Source organism: Anomaloglossus baeobatrachus, chromosome 2 (genome assembly GCF_048569485.1).
Source record: "Anomaloglossus baeobatrachus isolate aAnoBae1 chromosome 2, aAnoBae1.hap1, whole genome shotgun sequence".
In the NCBI taxonomy this organism is placed as follows: Eukaryota; Metazoa; Chordata; class Amphibia; order Anura; family Aromobatidae; genus Anomaloglossus; species Anomaloglossus baeobatrachus.
The window spans coordinates 227,542,691-227,566,507 of record NC_134354.1 but is presented as its reverse complement, the minus strand read 5'-3'; the positions used below and the strand labels follow the sequence as shown (position 1 = coordinate 227,566,507).

Here is a 23,817-nt window from a genome sequence, read left to right as displayed (position 1 = left end):
GAAATACTGTTGTACTTTACATTGTCATCCAACAACACGTGGTTATGGCTAGAAGGTAAAAAGTGGTCAGGCTAGACATGAGTCGTCTTAGCACAAGATCATACGCCAAAGCCTTATTGAGATACAGATGTCTGCGTTATGTAAGTGAAGGCAGATTTGTTATTTTTTATTTCACGATATTTTTAATGTCTTCCTTAAAGGTGGCGTTCTGAAGCATTATGTCTCATTCCGCTGTAAAGGATTTTCCTCGACAATAGCCCTTTTCGGTCTGCACTGCCTGATATAAATTCCCAGTAATGTCAACTTCGGGCGGAAAGAAGGAACAATGGAACGGTTTAGAAGCCCTGGGAATGAGCCGAAAGGAACTTGCTTTAGCAGAGGCATTGCAAATGGAGTATGATGCACTTTCCAGAATCCGACGAGATTCAAGACAGTCTGAGACTCCCCTCATCTCGTGGGAAGATGTTTCACACCCCTCTTCATCTGTCCCTTCACCTCAAAGAAATAAAACTCCTCCATCTGGAGACTACCTGTATATATATGGGGATACAAACCAAGGAAATGGCCAAAATGACGGGAGGAGGTCCCCTAAAAATATGTCCTCTTCGGTACCCTCCCATTCTGAAGTTATGAAGTATTTTAAAGACGTCTCCTCATCGACTGATAAGATTTCTCAATCTCGGGATGTAAATGTATACACTGAAGATATGGGAGGGAAATTACTTGGTCGTAGGATTTCGGAAGAAGAAGATGCAAACTTATTAAGTAGGGGAGAGGAATGCTTGGAATTAGACTATGAGGACATTAACGATACCCTTACCCGCCTCAATTTGGCACCTGCCTATGACTCTGAGCTTTTGCGTCAAGCTGAAGGGCATTGGAAAGATGTAAGTTCAAGAAAGGGAGTGACTGGGAAACCTGTAGCTCGAAGCAACACATTGCCACCTCAACTACCACCACGCACATATGGACAGAAACAGTACAGGAATACTAGAGCGTCCATGGGACCGGTGAGTTTTGAGTGTAATCTAATATATAAAGCTGTGTGTGTGTGTGTGTGTGTGTGTGTGTGTGTGTGTGTGTGTGTCCCTGCTAAAGGAATCCACACCATCACATTTATAATCACAAAATTGTGCACAGACACCTTATTTGATTCAGGGAACGTCATAGTCTATGTTTTGAGGGAAAAATTTAACCCTGCGCTTTACAGTTATTCGCCAAAAAGCCTGCTTACATTAAAATCAATGGAGCTGGGAGCTACAGGTCATTAATAGGAGCTGTGATTGGTTGCTATAGGCAACGAAGGACATTCGTAGTATAAGAAACTTCTGTGTGAGGTAATATGATTTCAGTGGAGAGACGGATAGACAGGGAGAGAAACAGAGAGGCAGACAGGGAGAGAGACAGAGAGACAAACAAAGAAATAGAAAGAGACTGATGGAGAGAAAGAAACAGAGGCAGACCGAGAGACTGATAAAAAGAGTCAGGGGCAGACAGGGAGAGAGACAGAGAGAGGGGCAGACAGGGAGAGAGACAGAGAGAGAGAAACGGACAAAGAGACGGATAGAGAGAGATAGAGACAGACAGAAAGAGAGGGAGAGGGAAACTTAGTTACTATCCCGGGCAACGCCGGGTACTACAGCTAATATTACTATATATGTCAGGGCATTACATAATAATTTTTTTTATTGATCTATGAAAGAGGGGCTTTGTGTATTGGGAATCAAATGAATACTTCTAGAAGAATAGACTTGTCGAGTGTCCACCATAATTGTCAACATTAGACATGGTGTGCTATTCTTGAATTATTCCAACCTGTGGAAATGCTGCCATTGAGGTATAGAAATGTGGTATGATATGGATATTAACAATTTATTAGATTTTTTTTTTTTACAACTATCCTAGCAAGGTTACGCTTGAGCCTTTGACACGGGTGTATTGTCACAGATCCGGTGACATTTCCTTTATGCTGTATGAATGATACCTGCACAGAAGTGAGAGGCCAGTGGGAGTGAGAGCGGAAAGCCGGGTGGATGGAGGGGAAGGAAAGGGATATACACAGTGTAACCAGCACCCGAGAGTCCCTGTTTCCTGCCAGAATAGTAATTGGACAATCTATTAAATAATGTCAGCCATTGGTTATAAGTTAGTGAAGGACATTATGCTCACGGAAGTTGTGCTTCTTTCTATTCTGCCGGGGTTGTCTCTTTGCCCTGCTTCTGCTGCTTTGTCATCTTATTCTTAGTTATCAGTGGTATCTGCTGTCAATGATATACAGTCCTCAATGAGGAAGCCCAGGAGATAGAAGCATATATTTGTCAGGATTGTTGGGACGGAAGAGGAAGACGTGGAATGTGTTAGTAATGTCGTTCCTTATTGAACAGGAGACGATGCAGACCTACCCCCAACACAATGGCTGTGAACTGTTTGAGATGTCCGAGCAAAGGGATGAGGAGACGGCGGCATTTTGCCACATGCTGGATGGGTGAGTAAACCTTTATGGGTGCCTAAAGATGAGTCACATCAGTAGGGCGTGACGTCCATGACCATCTTCTGGATGTATACTTTGATGAATAGAGCATTCCATAACCACTGTTCGTTTTCATGGAATTTCTTAGTTTGTCCTTTTCCAAAACCTATGTGACAAAAGCTGTGATGAGTGCACTGGCACTGAGATGGTATCTGTTTGCTAAAAGGAAGAGGCCGTTGTGCTCTGCCGAGAGCAAAGGGGTACCTCACTAATCAGAAGACCACGGCCACTTCATTTTGGTTAGTAGTTAGGATCTCTACAAGAGAAGACCACCCACATATGGTTCACATGCTGCCATATTGACTGCCACATGAGTGTCACATGTCAATTAGCTTCACAGCAACTAACCATAACAGACTTTGTTTCTTACAAAAAGACTAAAAAGGTCAATATACACATTACACCAAAGCTAATAAAAATAGATTATTAAAACCATAATGAAATATAACCGACAAATATTAGAACTGATCAACTTTGTCAGCCGGATCCTTCTTCGCCTTTTAAAGGGAACCTGTCATCACTTTTTTGGCCTATAAGCTGTGTCCACCACCAGTGGGCTCTTGTATACAGCATTCTAACATGCTGTATATAAGAGCCCAGGCCGCTGGGTAGAACAAAAAAACACTTTACAATACTCACCTAAAAGGTCGCTCTGGTGCACAATAGTCGGATGGGTGGCACCGTTCCCCGGGACCGGCGCCTCCCCTTTCCGGCCATCTTGGTCTTCCCTATTCTGACGCCACGGTGCATGACGCGTCTACGTCATACACAAGCGCCGGCACTGAGGTCCTGCGCAGGTGCACTACAATACTTTGATCTACCCTGAGAAGGGCAGATCAAAGTGCGCCTGCGCAGGACCTCAGTGCCGGCGCTTGTGTATGACGTAGACGTGTCATGCACCGCGGCGTCAGAATAAGGAAGATCAAGATGGCCGGAAAGGGGAGGCGCCGGTCCCGGGGAACGGTGCCACCCATCCGACTATTGTGCACCGGAGCGACCTCCTAGGTGAGTATTATAAAGTGTTTTATATGTTCTACCCAGTGGCCTGGGCTAATGCTGTATATAATGAGCCCAGTGGTGGTGGCCGCAGCTTATAGGCCGAAAAAGTGATGACAAGTTCCCTTTAATATTCTCATCTTACACTGACTGCAGAGGCAGAACATTCATTCATTGGACGATCAGCCATCAACTTCTAATGTGCATAGTTATCGTAAAAGGCATCTGCCAGCCCTAACTGACAATATAAATTACACACATAGGCTTGTAGGGAATATTACCTCTATAAAAATTGCATCTTTTAGTGTTCGCTGCCTTTTTTGGGTAGAAGGTGAAGTTTAATAAAGTATGCTAATTGGTGCGCCCTTGGTGTGGCCAAAAGTCTCAGTGTCCGATCCGCCAACTGGTTTTGCATATCTCTGCCTCCCTCTCTGGTGATTGACAGCATTGGCTTTCCTGCGCTTTCTCAGCAGACAGGGCCTTCTTCACATATGTCAGAACTGTCAATCCCCACTGATGAAGGCGGGGAGGGGATATGCAAAACCAGTGGTCGTAATTGTACACTGAGCCTATTGATCACACCAAGGGTGCACCAAGCACACTAGTTAGCATTTTAGATAAAATTTAATTTCTGCATGGTGATTAGAACACCAAGGCTACGTTTCCACAATGAGCTTTGGATTCATTTTGGGTGTTACAGCATTTCTGCACCTATTATGTAAATTAGGCTTTTTTTTCTTTGCATTTTGAGTGTGAATTTTTTATGTGTTATTGTGGCTGTGTTTTTTTCCTCTTTTTAGTATATCATGCTTTAAATAAAGTTGCTTTCTCTTTGATACTTTATTTGGTTGGCTTTGACAAACCTTCATGAGCAGATTACATGTGTTTTTAGTGTTTCCACTGTGCGACTTCACAAAAATGGCATGTGCATTTCTTCACCTGTATTTTTTTTGCATCTAATTCTATTCTATGGGGAAAATCTGCACAGAACACTCTGCGTACCTGTAAGAGTAATTCACAAATGAATGTTCAGCTGACAACTGTATGTTCATCATGCACTTGGGAAATGTAATTAAAACTGATCATTCCTTCTCCCCCTTGAAATAAATTGTTGGAGGAGACCTGAGATGATCAGTGAGTTTGGACTATAATATGTAAGGGGTCCTTTGGAAAAACATGTACGGTAGACTAAGGGTACCTTCACACTTAGCGATGCAGCAGCGATCCGACCAGCGATCTGACCTGGTCAGGATCGCTGCTGCATCGCTACATGGTCGCTGGTGAGCTGTCAAACAGGCAGATCTCACCAGCGACCAGTGAACAGCCCCCAGCCACCAGCGACGTGCAAGCGACGCTGCGCTTGCACGGAGCCGCCGTCTGGAAGCTGCGGAGACTGGTAACTAAGGTAAACATCGGGTATGGTTACCCGATGTTTACATTAGTTACCAGCGCACAGCTGTGTGTGCAGGGAGCAGGGAGCCGCGCACACTGAGCGCTGGCTCCTTGCTCTCCTAGCTACAGTACACATCGGGTTAATTAACCCGATGTGTAATGCAGCTACATGTGCAGAGAGCAGGAGCCGCGCACACTGAGCGCTGGCTCCTTGCTCTCCTAGCTGCTGTACACATCGGGTTAATTAACCCGATGTGTACAGCAGCTACATGTGCAGAGAGCCGGAGCCGGCAGCACAGGCAGCGTGAGAGCTGCAGAGACTGGTAACTAAGGTAAATATCGGGTAACCACCTTGGTTACCCGATGTTTATCTTGGTTACAAGCTTACCTCAGCTGTCAGACGCCGGCTCCTGCTCCCTGCTCGCTTCATTTGTCGCTCTCTCGCTGTCACACACAGTGATCTGTGTGTCACAGCGGGAGAGCGGCTTTGAAGAAAACGAACCAGGGCTGTGTGTAACGAGCAGCGATCTCGCAGCAGGGGCCAGATCGCTGCTCATTGTCACACACAGCGAGATCGCTAATGAGGTCACTGCTGCGTCACAAAAAGCGTGACTCAGCAGCGATCTCGGCAGTGAGCTCGCTGTGTGTGAAGCACCCCTAAGAAAAGATGAGGAAATGGTTTAGTAAGTGTGCACTCAAAGAATTTGTTCCACCACAATTGTTTGCATACTGATAGAGTATGCCATTGTTTGTTGATAGGTAATCAGATTACCACTTGGTCCCCAATTATCAGAAGCCCCTATTTAATTTGAGCTAGACTAGGCTGCCCCTGACCGACTCTAGCTTAGCTTATTTTAATATCAGTAGGCAGAACTGTCAGATGCAGACATTATGTCACTGATTTTCACAGTAAGTACACCAGCGTCATCAGGTTCACATCCAGTTAAAGGGACTCTTTCAGCACAGAATAATTGCCCACACCACGTACAGGTGCTCAGTGCATCATGGCGGGGCCAAACATTTAAGCGACCTTCCCACCTACTTGTTTTGCAGCTATCACCACCCTTGTCTGGCTCTATTATGCTATTGCTGTCAATCTCAGAAGGAGGGGTGGAGATTAAGGGAAGACAAGTAGGTGGGAAGCTGCACAGAAATGTTTGGCCACAGTAAGGGTACCGTCACACTTTAGCGACGCAGCAGCGATCCCACCAGCAATCTGACCTGGTCAGGATCGCTGCTGCATCGCTACATGGTTGCTGGTGAGCTGTCAAACAGGCAGATCTCACCAGCGACCAGTAACCAGCCCCCAGCCAGCAGCGACGTGCAAGCGACGCTGCGCTTGCACGGAGCCGGCGTCTGGAAGCTGCGGACACTGGTAACTAAGGTAAACATCGGGTATGGTTACCCGATGTTTACCTTAGTTACCAGTGCACACCGCTTAGCTTAGCGTGTGCAGGGAGCAGGAGCCGGGACTGGCAGCGCGAGAGCTGCGGAGGCTGGTAACGAAGGTAAATATCGGGTAACCACCTTGGTTACCCGATGTTTACCTTGGTTACAGCTTACCGCAGGCTGTCAGACGCCGGCTCCTGCTCCCTGCACATTCAGGATTGTTGCTCTCTCGCTGTCACACACAGCGATGTGTGCTTATCAGCGGGAGAGCAACAATAAAAAAAACGAACCAGCACTGTGTGTAACGAGCAGCGATCTCACAGCAGGGGCCAGATCGCTGCTCAGTGTCACACACAGCGAGATCGCTAATGAGGTCACAAAAAACGTGACTCAGCAGCGATCTCAGTAGCGATCTTGCTGTGTGTGAAGTACCCCTAAGGGTGCACCGAGTGCCTGTACTTTATTTGAACAGTCATTCTGTGCTGACAATCCCTTTAATAATATAATAATGCAGTAAAAATCTGGTGCCAGATCCTAACTGCTCTAGTTAATGAGCCAGCACTTTCCAGCTTGGTTCTCTTGAGCAGTGTTGTGTATGATAACGTACATCTTGTCCTTCTTTCTTCCCCTGTAGGCTACGCTCTGGCCAACCTATGTCAGATCAGATAGACACAGGCATTGTGTGGAGTCCGGTCAACCTCAGTCCTGAGCACCTGGGTCCTGGAGTGAGCTTGAAAATCACTGTGATCCTTGACAACGTGAGAGATCCTCTGACCTTCACCTGTGATTGTGAGTTGGCTTTTGTTCATCATCATCAATCCAAAAAGTGTAATAAAATAATTCCGGAGCCACCATTGTCAGGACACACTCCCTTCCACCAAGCAAGGTGTTTTGTTTATATTTTCGATCAAAAAGATCACAGATGATTATTTCCTAATCTGTCTATTCAGAGCTCCAAATCCCAAGCCTACCTTTGCACAGTCATATAGATAAATGATAAAATCCGGCCTATCTGCAGCTGCCAATAAGTATCTGAAGACAGATGGGGAAAGCTCCCATGGCTTTCGATAATAAGTCGTTCTATACTTACTTAGTGGTGACTACAGAATGTTCTCGTTTTTATAGAAAGCACAGACCTTTATAAAGATATACTGTGCTAATGAATTAATCAGCACAGGATTATGTACCTAGTTATACAAATAAGGGCTCGCTCACAGCACCGTATAACTCAGAGTGCAGCCTGATGTCTTATCAGATAGCACTCAGCCCAATGTTATTCTATGGGGCAGTGCCCATCAACTTTTTTTTCTCATCCTGTATATGGCAGCGTATCTCAGATTATGCAAACCCATACAGATCTACGGGTGCATGTGAAACATCGGACTGTATTCGGATGTCATCTTTCAGGTTAGTTTAATATACACGGTCACAGGCAATGGAGAAGACGGAAAAATGAATCTCTCCATCTTCTCCTCACATGTGCTCCGATTTTCACATGTGAGAGCATTGCAGCACAGTAAATGACACTCATGCGGCGCCCCTGAGGGTCCAGTCGCCACAGAGGTACTGCACCTCAGCCAGAGGTGTGGTATCCCATTCCCAGGTAAGGAGGAGGCCACAGGTCATTGCACACATACACAGACACACACTCTTAATTTAGTGACACTCCATTAGGCCGTGGTTAGGGCAAGTTGCACCTTAGGGACAGCACAGTCCTGAAACCAGTCTGGAGTGGGAGCAGACTGTAGAACGTTAGTTAGTCAGGAAGTGGACGTGGAGGAGAGAGGCCCTGGGGTTGGGAGCTGGAGCAGCTTGTCCCAGAATCGGGAAAGAAGGGGTCCTAGATCCACAGGAAGTGATTCATCCACCCACGGGCTCGCATCCACCGTATACCGTATGTACGGTATACCGGCGTGGAGGGACTTGGCCGCAACGGGGAGCTGGTCCCTAGACTAGTGGAGAACAACCACGCTCAGCTAGTAAACCGGAGGCTGAGGTTACTTTAAGTACCGAAGATACCACCGCACATAATCCAGTGAAAAGGTGACCACAAAGGACCAAGGGACAAGGCAGGAAAGCCACCCATCAAAAGGAACCGCGAACACTGGCTCAGGGCACTGTGATGAGGCGCGAGGCAGGCGGGACAGGCCAGCGCAGGAAGACGACCAGGGAAGGAACACTGAAGGGTGCACTGGGTTGTGCCTCCAAACTATCCGGGGATCAGCTGGGAGCCATCACAGCAGAACTCAGCACTCCAAGGGCATCATCTGACTAGTTGTGGTAACCTGGAGCTATTAACTATGAGTAAAGAACTTGTGACTGCACTCTTGCGTTGCTCTGTGATTCCCTGCGCCTCCGGCTCTGCACCCCGCCTTTACATCTCAACACCATAGAGTCTAATCGGCCAATATCAGCCCTGGGGCAAAGCTTTTCCTGTGGAGAGCTATACCAACTCGGCTGTATCACTATCGACTCCAGGGGAACTGAAGGCAGCGGCGGCACCTATCTTGACGCATACCACAGGTGACGTCATGACTTATTATCCCCTACCTCATTTTACATGACACCGCCAGGGTCACGGAGTCGGGCCCTGCCGCCGTGACCTCAAACAGAACCGGTCCGGTTCCGAGTGCCCTGCGGCCCTGGTGGGCGTGTCACTCACAGCAGAGTATGAGCCGAGTGTCATTAGCATATCGCATAAGATGCCAAACACTAATGTGAGCCCAGCCTGACAATAATTTTTGAACCTTTTAGGACCCTATCTATGTTTATAGGTAATTCATGAAGTTTAGGCTCTGTGCACACAATACATTTTTTGATGCAGTTTTTTTATGCTTTTTCTTTTATTACAAATCTGCACCAAAATCGGCATGCTTATCCTGAAGCCAGCAAAGTCTGAGATTTCTTAAGTGTTGTGCAATTGTTTTTTTTTTTTTTTCGTTGCAGATTTTGTTGCAGAAATATTCTGCAGCATGTCAATTGTTGAGGCTTTTTTTTAGCCCTTCCACCCATTGACTTAATTTAAAAAAAAAAATATGTGTGCGTTTTTCGGTGAGTTTTTCTCCCATAAGGTGCAGATTTCATGCAGAAAATTGCTGCAACAAAGCTGCAGCGTGTGCACATAGCCTTATTGTATAGTAAATATTTTATTACAATGGGATAGGTGATAACTTATTGATCAATAAGGGTCTGTTATCCTTTTGGAATGAAGTAGCAGTGCTCATGTGCAACCTGAGCTCCATTTATTCATTATGGGGCTGTGCTTTGCTTTTTCCAGCATAGGGAACGAATGGATCAGCGGTCTGGTGTCTGACCTTGCTACTCCATCTTGTAATGAGGATAAAAGCCCCTTAAAATTTGCTGATCGATGCTGGCACCCACCTATCATCAAGTTACCACTTATACTGTGGATATGTGAAAACCTGTTTAACCGCTCAACCCCTTTTATGGCTTTCTTCCTCTGATGTGCAGCATTTGTTATCTTCAAACTACTGGACAAAAACTACTTTATGACATAACCAAAGTAGTTAAAACTGGTGGATAGTACCACAAACTAATTGTCCTTGGCAATCAATCAGATTTACCTCCCATGTTTTTAGAGGTTTTTTGGAAAATAGAAGCAGTAAGGCCTAAGCCACACGGCATGAAAATCGGAGCGAGTGGAATGCGATAAAAAATCACATCCCACTCGGACCAATATTAGCCTGTGTGTCAGCGCACGTGAGTGATTATTTTCTCAGCCTTAATCGGACCGGGAGAACAATCATAGCAGACTCTTTCTCTCGCACCCATTCAAGTCAATGGGGTGAGAGAAAAATCGCACTGCATTCGCGGGACACTGGTGTACTGCAAGTGCAGGGCGAGAATGGCAATAGCTGGCAACGGAGGAGAGAGGGAGACAAATCCATCCCTCCCCTCCGCAGAGCCGGCCTGCCCCTCCTCAGAGCTGGCTTGCCCCTCCTCAGTGCCGGCCCTCCCCCCACAGCTGAGGTCCGCTCCCATGATCGGACCTCAGTCGCAGGGACACTCGCATGACACTCGGCTCTGTTGTACTGCCAGCGCGAGCGGAGTGTCATGCGAAGGGATCGCGGTAATCACCGTGTGGCCCCAGCCGCAGATGATTGGTTGACGTTAATAATTACTTAGCTATTCCTTTGCACAAATATAGGTTTTTATCTGAGAAATGAAATTGGCTAATGAGTTTGTGAAGTAACATATGGATGGGCAAATTCACAAACCATAGTGAACGCAATCCTGAAATGTTGGGCTTTTTTATGTTGGGTTAATATCTGTGCACTTACCTTACTCTTAAATGTGTACTGCGTAGGCTGGCTTCACGTAATTGTCCGGCCTGTCGCTTTTTGCTTGAGCCAGATATAATTGATGACAAACTTGTGCACCTCTCTGATCGCTATAGGCCGGATACAGTGATACAGTTAGGTCCAGAAATATTTGGACAGTGACACAAGTTTTGTTATTTTAGCCGTTTACAAAAATATGTTCAGAAATACAATTATATATATAATATGGGCTGAAAGTGCACACTCCCAGCTGCAATATGAGAGTGTTCACATCCAAATCGGAGAAAGGGTTTAGGAATCATAGCTCTGTAATGCATAGCCTCCTCTTTTTCAAGGGACCAAAAGTAATTGGACAAGGGACTCTAAGGGCTGCAATTAACTCTGAAGGTGTCTCCCTCGTTAACCTGTAATCAATGAAGTAGTTAAAAGGTCTGGGGTTGATTACAGGTGTGTGGTTTTGCATTTGGAAGTTGTTGCTGTGACCAGACAACATGCGGTCTAAGGAACTCTCAATTGAGGTGAAGCAGAACATCCTGAGGCTGAAAAAAAAGAAAAAATCCACCAGAGAGATAGCAGACATGCTTGGAGTAGCAAAATCAACAGTCGGGTACATTCTGAGAAAAAAGGAATTGACTGGTGAGCTTGGGAACTCAAAAAGGCCTGGGCGTCCACGGATGACAACAGTGGTGGATGATCGCCGCATACTTTCTTTGGTGAAGAAGAACCCGTTCACAACATCAACTGAAGTCCAGAACACTCTCAGTGAAGTAGGTGTATCTGTCTCTAAGTCAACAGTAAAGAGAAGACTCCATGAAAGTAAATACAAAGGGTTCACATCTAGATGCAAACCATTCATCAATTCCAAAAATAGACAGGCCAGAGTTAAATTTGCTGAAAAACACCTCATGAAGCCAGCTCAGTTCTGGAAAAGTATTCTATGGACAGATGAGACAAAGATCAACCTGTACCAGAATGATGGGAAGAAAAAAGTTTGGAGAAGAAAGGGAACGGCACATGATCCAAGGCACACCACATCCTCTGTAAAACATGGTGGAGGCAACGTGATGGCATGGGCATGCATGGCTTTCAATGGCACTGGGTCACTTGTGTTTATTGATGACATAACAGCAGACAACAGTAGCCGGATGAATTCTGAAGTGTACCGGGATATACTTTCAGCCCAGATTCAAATCCAGACTTAAGACGGAAAGACCCACAAACAAGCAAGACCTGAAGGCTGCGGCTGTAAAGGCCTGGCAAAGCATTAAGAAGGAGGAAACCCAGCGTTTGGTGATGTCCATGGGTTCCAGACTTAAGGCAGTGATTGCCTCCAAAGGATTCGCAACAAAATATTGAAAATAAAAATATTTTGTTTGGGTTTGGTTTATTTGTCCAATTACTTTTGACCTCCTAAAATGTGGAGTGTTTGTAAAGAAATGTGTACAATTCCTACAATTTCTATCAGATATTTTTGTTCAAACCTTCAAATTAAACGTTACAATCTGCACTTGAATTCTGTTGTAGAGGTTTCATTTCAAATCCAATGTGGTGGCATGCAGAGCCCAACTCGCGAAAATGGTGTCACTGTCCAAATATTTCTGGACCTAACTGTATGTAAAAGGAAACCTGACACCAGGTTTTTCCGACTCCATCTGAGAGCAGCATAATGTAGAGACAGAGACTCTGATTCGACGAGTCACTGATTGGGCTGCTTGCTGCAGTTTTACTAAAAACCACAGTTTTATTTGCTGCAGATCTACTTATTCTCTGTATGCTGAGCTCTGGATAACCCTGCCCACACCTCTACACTGTGCATAGGTAGAAAGCTGCCAATCGGTGTGTGAGGGCAGGATTATACAGAGCTCATGCATATGGAGGACTACATGCAGCAGGTTTACTAGTCCTCTAGTGACAATCTCTTGCTGATAAAACAGTGATTGTATCAAAATTATAGAAAGCAACTCAGTAAATGACATATCGCTGGAATCAGAGTCTCTGTCTCTACATTATTCTGTTTTAGATAAAATGGCAAAAATCTGGTGACTGGTTCTCTTAAAGAGGATCTTTCTCATTTTAAATAAGGTGAGAAACTTTACTACTATAGTATCAGAACTCTATTATCACAGGACAGATTCTCTTCTTAAAAGAATTGTCCTCTATTGGACAACCCTTGCTTAATGAAGTCAGGGCCTTCATAAAAAAATAAAAAACAATGTTTAGTGTTCCCAGTGGATGACTTGATATTTTTGTGTTACATAAACGGTGCAGCCAATAAGTGGGCACTGACTAGATGTAGCTTTTACTATTTATGGATGTATAAACTGTTGAATTATTAATGAGCTGCAGCCAGTCAGCAACAACTGACTGGCTGCAGTGGTCATGTCGCATCACACACCGGAAACAGAGGTGCCGATGTAGCTAGAATGGCACCACTGTAGTTGTCCAGTAGTGGCTCAACAAAAAGAACAATAAATTATGGTGGCTCAGTGGTTAGCACTGCAGTCTTGTGGTGGCTGAGTGGTTAGCACTGCAGTCTTGTGGTGGCTCAGTGGTTAGCACTGCAGTCTTGTGGTGGCTGAGTGGTTAGCACTGCAGTCTTGCAGCGCTGAGGTCCTGAGTTCAAATCCCAACAAGGACACCATCTGCAAGGAGTTTGTATGTTCTTCCCATCTTTGTGGGGATAACTCCAGGTTCTCCGGTTTCCTCCTACACTCCAAAGACATACTGATAGAGAATTTAGATTGTGAGCTCCAATGGGGACAGTGATGCCAATGTACAGTGCCTTGCGAAAGTATTTGACTCCCTTGAATTTTTCAACCTTTTCCCACATTTCAGGCTTCAAACATGAAGATAAAAATTTTAATGGTATGGTGAAGAATCAACAAGTGGGACACAATTGTGAAGTTGAACAAAATGTATTGCTTATTTTAAACTTTTTTAAAAACTAACTGAAAATTGGGGCGTGCAATATTATTCGGCCCCTTTACTTTCAGTGCAGCAAACTCACTCCAGAAGTTCATTGAGGGTCTCTGAATGATCCAATGTTGTCCTAAATGACTGATAATGATAAATATAAGCCACCTGTGTGTAATCAAGTCTCCGTATAAATGCACCTGCTCTGTGATAGTCTCAGAGTTCTGTTTAAAGCGCAGAGAGCATCATGAATACCAAGGAACACAACAGGCAGGTCTGTGATACTGTTGTGGAGAAGTTTAAAGCCGGATTTGGTTACAAAAAGATTTCCAAAACTTTACACATCCCAAGGAGCACTGTGCAAGCGATCATATTGAAATGGAAGGAGTATCATACCACTGCAAATCTACCAAGACCCGGCCATCCCTCAAAAATTTCATTTCAAACAAGGAGAAGACTGATCAGAGATGCAGCCAAGAGGCCCATGATCACTCTGGATGAACTGCAGAGATCTACAGCTGAGATGGGAGAGTCTGTCCATAGGACAACAATCAGTCGTACATTGCACAAATCTGGCCTTTATGGAAGAGTGGCAAGGAGAAAAGCCATTTCTCAAAGATATCCATAAAGAGTGTCGTTTAAAGTTTGCCACAAGCCACCTGGGAGACACACCAAAGATGTGGAAGAAGGTGCTCTGGTCAGATGAAACCAAAATCGAATTATTTGGGCACAATGCCAAACGATATGTTTGGCGTAAAAGCAACACAGCTAATCACCCTGAACACACCATCCCCACTGTCAAACATGCTGGTGGCAGCATCATGGTTTGGGCCTGCTTTTCTTCAGCAGGGACAGGGAAGATGGTTAAAATTGATGGGAAGATGGATGGAGCCAAATACAGGACCATTCTTGAAGAAAACCTGTTGGAGTCTGGAAAAGACCTGAGACTGAGACGGAGATTTGTCTTCCAACAAGACAATGATCCCAAACATAAAGCAAAATCTACAATGGAATGGTTCACAAATAAACGTATCCAGATGTCAGAATGGCCAAGTCAAAGTCCAGACCTGAATCCAATCGAGAATCTGTGGAAAGAGCTGAAAACTGCTGTTCACAAACGCTCTCCATCCAACCTCACTCAGCTCGAGCTGTTTACAAAGGAAGAATGGGCAAGAATTTCAGTCTCTCGATGTGCAAAACTGATAGAGACAAACCCCAAGTGACTTGCAGTTGTAATCGCAGCAAAAGGTGGCGCTACAAAGTATTAACTTAAAGGGGATGAATAATATTGCACGCCCCAATTTTGTTATTTAAATTTTAAAACATTTTAAAATAAGCAATACATTTCATTCAACTTCACAATTGTGTCCCAGTTGTTGTTGATTCTTCACCATAACATTAAAATTTTTATTTTTGTTTGAAGACTAACATGTGGGAAAAGGTTGAAAAATTCAAGGGGGCCGAATACTTTCGCAAGGCACTGTATGTAGAGGGCTGTGGAATTAAGTGTTATATAAGTGAATAAATATTATTAAAAAAAAAAATCACAGAATAAAGGCAGCCATATTTACCAACAAGAAGACACAATATTAAATGCACTGCAGGATGCAATAGGCCCCCATGATAAAATTGGAGGAAGCACAGGTGCCTAATACGCACACATAAGGCTTGTATCGGGCACCAGTCACACAAATAAGTATAGTGCACAGTGCCTGGCTTACAGCCTGTTAGTGACACGCGTACTGGTTAGATCAGGCTCTTTAGCTGTCTCTACCACCCCATAAGCAATAAATCAGTAGGTTTATGGGGGGGCAAGCCATTGCCAGACTCTTTCATCAGTGTTTATCTCCTGTCATAGATTAAGTAATAAGCCGATTCTAATTTTTCCCTAACATTTACTATCAGGGGCCAGCAGTGAGACCACCATACCCGTAAGACAGCTGAGATCTCTCTGGTTTTCATGCGCTTATAGGACATGTGACATTGTTACTAAATATATTCTAAAGTACAGAAAGGCCAATATTAGTAATGACTAGTTCTATATAATTCGCCTCTCCTTAAAGGGATATTCTGATCCTATAAAGTAATGGCAGATACTAGGACATGTCCCTTTCTCTGGTTTTCCCTTACATCTCAGTCCCCGCAGTCTAGTCCCATCCGAGTTAATGGTGACAGCTGCTGTTCTCTATATGATGTGGCAGAGAAAAAGTAAATAGTGGGCACCGCTCTACATCAGGTACCACCCTTCACTCTCAGAGTTGGAGGGACTCCCATAGGTCAGATATTCAGATGCCATCACTCTATTATTACTCCTTTCACTGATCATTTTCTCTTCCCAGGCTCCTCTACTGTAGATCTCCTCATCTATCAGACGCTCTGCTACACCACTGATGACCTGGAGGACCTCAGTGTATCGGACTTTGTGCTCAAACTGTGCGGTCTAGAGGAGTTCCTGCAGAAGTAAGTAACTGATGCAGGGATGTAGAGTCTCTTCACTGCTTCTACAGGTTCTGAATATTCTTTTATGGTTCTTCTTGCAAACCTAAAGGGTTATGCAGGTGCACTTACGGTACTTCCCCATCCAACTGATATGACAGGTATGTGATACCTAAGCTGGCAGATATCAGTAGATGTGAAATCACTGGCCCCACTGACCTGCCGATGAAGTGAGCTGAACTAGGTTAACCCTTTATGAAGGAGTGCTCTAATCTTCTGCCTTTAGGAGGGGAGTGTTGTCCTAAAGGTTGACTCTTCCGGCAGTGGCATAGTTGCACTGCTGGTCCACACTGTGCACTTTCCCATGCTGCTATAGCATCGGCAACATGGGAGGACTGACACCCTGGTAATCCTCAGTGTGCCGCTAGCAGGCTCTAAAGCATAGCGTCTGTAAGTGGCGAGCACGCCTACCCTAGGAGGGTGACCGGTAACCGTCTCCCTTTGCATTTTAAACCATTTTACGCACGGTTCAATCTTTGAAGACCATTTTACATGTGAGATTTAGAGAAGGGGATAAAGTAGCTGTGTTTGTATAAGATTGCTATATTTGCTATGGTGGTGTCCATATTTGAACACATTTCAGATTTGATCAGGTGTATAAATGACACCACCCTTACATTGTCATGGCTGGTGGTCTCCGGATGCAGAAGGTGCTGCGATTAGACCCGTTGCTGGTTCCCTGCCAGGCTTCTGTACTTGATAAACTTCCACTGCAGATTGTACTGTGATATAACTGTATTCTCACATATTCTGCTTCCTGTCTGGCAACAGGGGCTTTTTATTCGATGTTTAGAGTACTCTCATGCTGCACTTTTTGTTTCGCCCACTATTGGAAACATTGGTGTCGCCCTATGCACTATATTGCTCTTGTACCACCACGTGGTATTGGTTTAATTTAGCCAAGCATACAGACAAGTAGATGTGGTTATTGTTATGTTTAATATCCTTAGTTTGAGCAGAATATACAGCTGCTAGAAAGCATTGCTATGGAGTAGCGGTCTTTTTTTTTTTTTCCTCCATGTAATGTTGTGGAAAGCATGAGGTAGGGGCTAAGACACTGATTTCAGCGATGTGTCACTTATTAGGCTGTATGCTGTTTTATCCATACAATATGTATTTTATCAGCAGGAGATTAATACTCCACCAACTACAGCTCACATGAGCCCTGGTCCAACCATGCCCTCAGCACTGTTTATCCGCTTACTGTGATGATACAATGTACACAGAAAGCTGTGGAGTGGGCGAAGTTAGCTTTCTGAACTCTGATAAAAATAATGATAATGTCACAAATGCTGCACCCAGTAAACTAAGTAATACATCGCTGGAATCAGGGTCTCCTTTCCTACATATCATTCTGCTCTCAGATGAGTTAGCAAAAAGCTGGTGACAGATTCACTTTAAATGAGCTGTGTAATGCCTAATCTCCAGTGTGGGGGAATGGAAGATTTACTACCAGGTTTCCCTATAGATTGACAGACTTCCAAATAAGAGAACAACTTAAATTTAATAAAAATTTTAATAAACAAAATAAATCATAGAAAAAACAAAACATGATCAAATAGTAACTTTTTCCATTTAACTTGCCTTCCTGCTGTAGTAGTTAATGATTTTGCTCCATTGGCACTGTTAGGCTATGTTCACACACTGCGTTTTTTACCTGCGTTTTGGGTCCGTTTTGGGTCCGTTTTTGCTGCAGAAATTTCTTGAGAAATTCTTGTAACCTTTCTGCAGACATTCCCCAGCAAAACCTATGGCAAAAAAAATTAGCTGTGCACACACTGCGTTTTTTTCTTAAGAAAATTCTTTCAGTAGATTTTCTTAAGAAAAAGAATGAGCATGTCACTTCTTTTCTGCAGCTAACTGCGTTTTTTGCCATAGATAATTGGCACAATAACGCAGGGAGCAACCAGCGGTAAAAACGGACCTAAAACGGACCTAAAACGGACCTAAAACGGACCTAAAACGGACCTAAAACGCAGGTGCGTTTTTGGTGCGTTTTTTAACACAGGTGCACTCTTAAGAAATTTCTTAAGAAATTTCTTAAGAAAAATCATTTTTCTAGTGTGAACATAGCCTTATAGCCACTCGTTTGCCATTGCTCTGAATTAGAGCTCACAGTGATCCTGTCCTGTGCCGACCATAGAAAGCAGTTATAAAGTCTATTAAGATAAAAGATACAGCCAGCCTCAGTATATGAGCGGCTCGGACTCCCCCTTTTTTATTTTTCTTTCCTGTTTAGATAATTAAACATAGTTCATAGTTCAAATGAGTTTGTATAATTAAAGGATAAGTCTGTCTTTAGATACTGATCCTGAAATATAAAAATACAGGAACATTTCAGAAAACTCGCGTATGACCCCGTTCTCCTAGAAGGTCTGTATAGGGGTCTATTACGATAATCCTGTTTCCAAATTCAGATTAAGAAATTCTGCATTGATGGCGGCATGCACTCTCAGGAACTGCCTGTGTAAGTGATGAGGCGCCAAAAAGTGCATGATTAGTCCAGGGGTACAGAGCGCCTGCACCATTAGTCACCCACTAATTTGCAGACCCCTAGACCGATTATAAAAATTATTTTAGGGCAATTTAGTAAGCAAGAAGCAACCAAAAGAGGCTTGTATAACTGCTCATAAAGAGTAGGATAAGGAGATCTGGTCAGGTTAGAGGACTTGGGGAAGCGGTCAGGTTCCCTTTAATATTTGCTTCTGCGTTCCCTAGTGAATGCCTAGAGTAGCTGCCTTAGGTTCATGAAGTCTCTGCAGCAAATTACAATAATAATTTTCTGTTCTGCTTTTTGTTGATGACCCTCCTAACAAAGAATTGGACATCTGTAAAAAAAACCCTAAATGGAGCTAGTTGGCTTACAAGTACATTGCCATGAGCTCTGTAGGATAAGTATGTGATATTTTCTGTGTTTCCCTTACAGGGAACAACCCCTAGGAAGTCATGAATACATCCAGCAATGCCGAAAGTTTGACACGGATGTCCGGCTTCAGCTGATGAAGAAAGTGACCGTGAGGGGGGATCTTGCGAGAACGGTAAAGCCGAAGGCCTCAAAACCAAATATATAAATATATGCGTACATACACAGTAATAAAAATATATATATATATATATATATATATATATATATATATAATATATATATATGTATGTGTGTGTATATATATATATATATATATATATAGATAGATAGATAGATAGATAGATAGATAGATAGATATTGTATTAGTTAACACCTCTTTACAGCACTCACATTGCCCTGGAATACATTTCCTCCTCAATTTAGGTAAAGTTGTTGTTGCAGAGCGTGCCGCAGTGGACCAAGCATATAGGGGATTTATTGCGTCTTATCAGTATGTCCCAATTGGATGAGAGCATACCTTTAAACTTTTCAGTATTTATTGTCACTCATCTTTTCCTTGGGGCGTCCGATATTGGGAAACCCTTCAGCCCACCTTCATGTGGCTTGTGCTTTTGGTGTTGGCCTGAGAGGGGGTCCCTTTTACGTTTGGTTTGGACATCCCCTTCTTGATGGATGAGTTATGGTTTCTGCATGAGCAATTTGGGTTCTCTGTGATCCTGTCTTCTAGGATCTTGTCCCCTCAAGAAGTCTGTTTATTGGATGTTATAAAAAGATTTTTATTTTTAGATTTTTGCTCCTTTTGTTCCAGGAAGGTAATTATTATGGCATGGAAATCTACAGATGTCCCTGTGTCATTGGTTTCACTTAGTGGGTAAATGTATTTTAACATACCAAAATTTGTGTAATGACAGGAAATGAGCGTTTAAGTTGGAAAAATTGGTAGTAAAGTGTTATATTCAATTAATTTTTTTTCCATACCTCAATAGTACATGTGAAAATCAGAAACCTAATATATCTTATTAGAGAAATCTACTTCTGTCTTCTCCTGGACTGATCTGAATCTCAAAATTTTTCATCCATGGTTAAAATCTGTCTTCAGTGAAATCAGAATTACCCTTTACTAAGAGAGGAGGTGGCAGTTGGTGCTCATAAAATTCTCTGGAGAACTGTAGCTGTAGGTTCTTGAGAAGCTGCAATAGAATGTCATGCACTTTCCTCTAGAATTTTAAATGTATCTGTGCTTTTAAGTATCTTTTCAGAAAAAGCTGTCCTGAGCTGTGTGTGTACATGAGGAATAACCTCATTTGTGACATTATGTGACACATCCTGCATGCTCATCAGTTTTCCCTCTTCATGCTCTGACATTTGCAATCCACTGTTTGCTGGAGGAGGAGAGGAGCTGCAGTCTTTTCTCCCATACGCAGCACAGAGATGGGAATCCTGCTCTTCATTCACTTTTTAGCTCATAGAGACAAGCTGCAGCCACATGGAGGACATTATACAGCAGAGCTGATCTGTGTTGATCTGGATCAACCTCTGCTTGTTTCAAAGCTCTACAGAACAGAAAACTGTGGAAAAAAGAGCGCAATAGGGTCTTACCCCGGTAGGAAAGGGGGGTTTGAAAAGGGGTAGTCACACTCACCTATAGGGGTTGTGAAAGTCACAACTCCTATGACAGCATGTAAGTAACTCAGAGTCACGGCAGCAGTCCCCAAATCGGCAGATGACATAGAGTTGTAGAGCAGGGTATTTCTAAGCCGCGCCAATGACTACCAGATCATGAAGATTTGAAGATTAATGTAGCTACAAATAAAGCTACATTAATCTTCAAATCTTCATGATCTGGTAGTCATTGGCGCGGCTTGGAAATACCCTGCTCTACAACTCTCTGTTATCTGTTTCAAAGCTCTGCAAGATGGTGTTATGTCTATTCTCTTCCCTGCTTCTCGCTCCTCCCCCCCCCTTCACTCGATAGACATCTGCATTCTGTCTTTTCTGAGCAACGCAACCTTGAGTTTGTTTTCTTCACAGTGGATGATGAGTTCAGGATGTATGGAGGAGAAAAGGAAGTGTCTGATAAGTAAGGAAAGAAGCTGATTTCTCTGATAAGATACATTACAAGTTTCTTAGGGTACCATCACACTTTAGCGATGCTCCAGCAATCCCACCAGCGATCTGACCTGGTCAGGATCGCTGGTGCGTTGCTACATGGTCGCTGGTGAGCTGTCAATCAGGCAGATCTCACCAGCGACCAGTGACCAGCCACCAGTGACGTGTGGAAGCAATGTTGCGCTTGGTAACTAAGAAAATATCGGGTAACCAAGCAAAGCACTTCGCTTGGTTACCCGATATTTACCTTGGTTACCAGCGCACACCGCTTAGTGCTGGCTCCTTGCACTCCGAGCCAGAGTACACATCGGGTTAATAAGCAAACAGCTTTGCTTATTTACCCGATGTGTACTCTGGCTACGTGTGCAGGGAGCAGGGAGCTGGCGATGGCAGCCTGAGAGCGGCGTACGCTAGTAACCAAGGTAAATATCGGGTAACCAAGAAAAGCACTTCTCTTGGTTACCTGATATTTACCTTGGTTACAGCTTACCGCAGGCTGCCAGAAGCCGGCTCCTGCTCCCTGCACATTCAGATCGTTGCTCTCTCGCTGTCAAACACAGCGATGTGTGCTTCACAGCGGGAGAGCAATGTCCGAAAAAATGAACCAGCACTGTGTGTAACGAACAGCGATTTCACAGCAGCGGCCAGATCGCTGCTCAGTGTCACACACAGCGAGATCGCTGATGAGATCACTGGTACGTCACAAAAACCGTGACTCAGCAGCGATCTCGCTAGTGATCTCTCTATGTGAGAAGTACCCCTTATAGTCGCCTGTACTATTGATTTATGCAAAGTTTGTTGAACGTACAATTCTGTTTTAAAAGCATGAACTGTCATCTTCTATCTCAGTAGCGGGAAAATCTGGACTACTATAGATTTTACTTATGAATTGAGAGATGAGAAAAAAGCACATTTGTCTAATAAGCTATATTACAACGTTAATTATTTTCATCTGACCTATTGATTTCTGAACTAAAAATTAAAACGATGGTTACTCTTAAGTTTGGCGATGTGGCCTATCGCTTCCTGTATGCATGTTATGTACTGGAGGTTGTGAGGGATGGGGCTGGTGAGGCTGATGGTTCAGTGTGAATGGTTGTTTCTGTCTTTAGTGTACAGAATTCCCAAATTTCTTTATGTACATGATTGTTGGCACATATGACTGTTTGTATGCCTTACAATTGTTCCTGTCAAAAGTTTACTGAATTATTTGCTTTGGCAACATTAACAATTTTATGATGTTTTTTTCTGATGAATGAATGAATCTCAAACATGTGAACTATTTAACAATTGTTTTTATTATTATGGCGCAACTGCAAAAATAAAACCTTTTTAAAAACTAAATGTGAAGTCATAAGACTGCACAGAAACATGGGTGCAGCAATCAACCATTAATCGAGAACCATGTATACAATAATCATTTCCTTTTTCCAGGCTAGTGATGTCCAGAGTCCCTCTACTCTTAACCTTCATATTCATCTTCAGGAGAGACCTGTCAAACAAACCATCACCAGGTAGGAGATATAAATCATGGCAATGCCCAATAGACCATCACCAGGTAGGAGATATAAAACATGTCAATGCCCAACAGACCATCACCAGGTAGGAGATATAAAACATGGCAGACCATCACCCGGTAGGAGATATAAAACATGGCAATGCCCACAGACCATCATCAGGTAGGAGATATAAATCATGGCAATGCCAAATAGACCATCATCAGGTAGGAGATATAAAACATGGCAATGCCCAACAGACCATCACCAGGTAGGAGATATAAAACATGGCATACCATCACCCGGTAGGAGATATAAAACATGGCAATGCCCACAGACCATCATCAGGTAGGAGATATAAAACATGGCAATGCCCAACAGACCATCACCAGGTAGGAGATATAAAACATGGCAGACCATCACCCGGTAGGAGATATAAAACATGGCAATGCCCACAGACCATCATCAGGTAGGAGATATAAAACATGGCAATGCCCAACAGACCATCACCAGGTAGGAGATATAAAACATGGCAGACCATCACCCGGTAGGAGATATAAAACATGGCAATGCCCACAGACCATCATCAGGTAGGAGATATAAAACATGGCAATATGCCCAACAGACCATCACCAGGTAGGAGATATAAAAGCAATACCCAACAGTCCATCACCAGGTAAAAGATATAAAACATGGCAGTACCCCTTATAGAATAACCATACAGAAGTTTTCAATCTATTTTTTTTTGGCATATATGAAATATTTATATATTTATGTTTTATTTCATTTTACAAATATAAATCGGTGGTGACTGGTGTTTAGTATTACAGTATGGCTCTGTTTATGGTGTCCTTTGGTGTGAGAAGTTCCAGGTTTCCATAACAGGATATGTCTACTGATGTGTTTTCCCTTCTCAGACAGGCTCTGTCTCTGCTCTTTGACACATTCCAAAACGAGGTGGATGAATTTGTTGCATCCGAGGTTAGTACATCTTCAGTTGTAGTTCACTTTTTAATAGCACCACTTCATCCTTCTTATTATACATTTTAAGATTTTTGAGTTATATAGAGACAAATCATTCTAAGGTCCTAATAATTCTGTGGTTTGTCTAGATCTGTGGTCCCCAATTTGCATCTCAGGAGCCACATGTGGCTTACTGGACCATAATGTGTGGATTGTGGCTGTCTATTAGATTGTTGCAGTAGCACCAGGTCTAACAAACCACTATGAAGAGCAGGTCTCCAGATGGCGACTTTTATAAGTAGCCCCATATAAAGATCAGATCTAGATGTTATGGCTTAAGGGTTGGAGATATTAGTTAAGTATGGT

General features: G+C 43.5%; 1 protein-coding gene across 2 annotated transcripts in view; it reads left to right on the top strand.

Annotated features, from left to right (window-relative positions):
- Positions 1-23,817, top strand: part of PIK3C2B (phosphatidylinositol-4-phosphate 3-kinase catalytic subunit type 2 beta) — a 212,452-nt gene that overhangs the window by 64,138 nt on the left and 124,497 nt on the right. For both annotated transcript variants that reach the window (XM_075335658.1, XM_075335659.1), the window contains 7 exons: positions 201-1,010; positions 2,385-2,485; positions 6,942-7,096; positions 15,861-15,981; positions 18,944-19,055; positions 22,427-22,506; positions 23,406-23,469. In XM_075335658.1, the coding sequence (XP_075191773.1) occupies positions 297-1,010; positions 2,385-2,485; positions 6,942-7,096; positions 15,861-15,981; positions 18,944-19,055; positions 22,427-22,506; positions 23,406-23,469 (1,347 nt within the window). In that variant the 5' untranslated portion in view covers positions 201-296. The remainder of the gene's footprint in view (positions 1-200; positions 1,011-2,384; positions 2,486-6,941; positions 7,097-15,860; positions 15,982-18,943; positions 19,056-22,426; positions 22,507-23,405; positions 23,470-23,817) is intronic.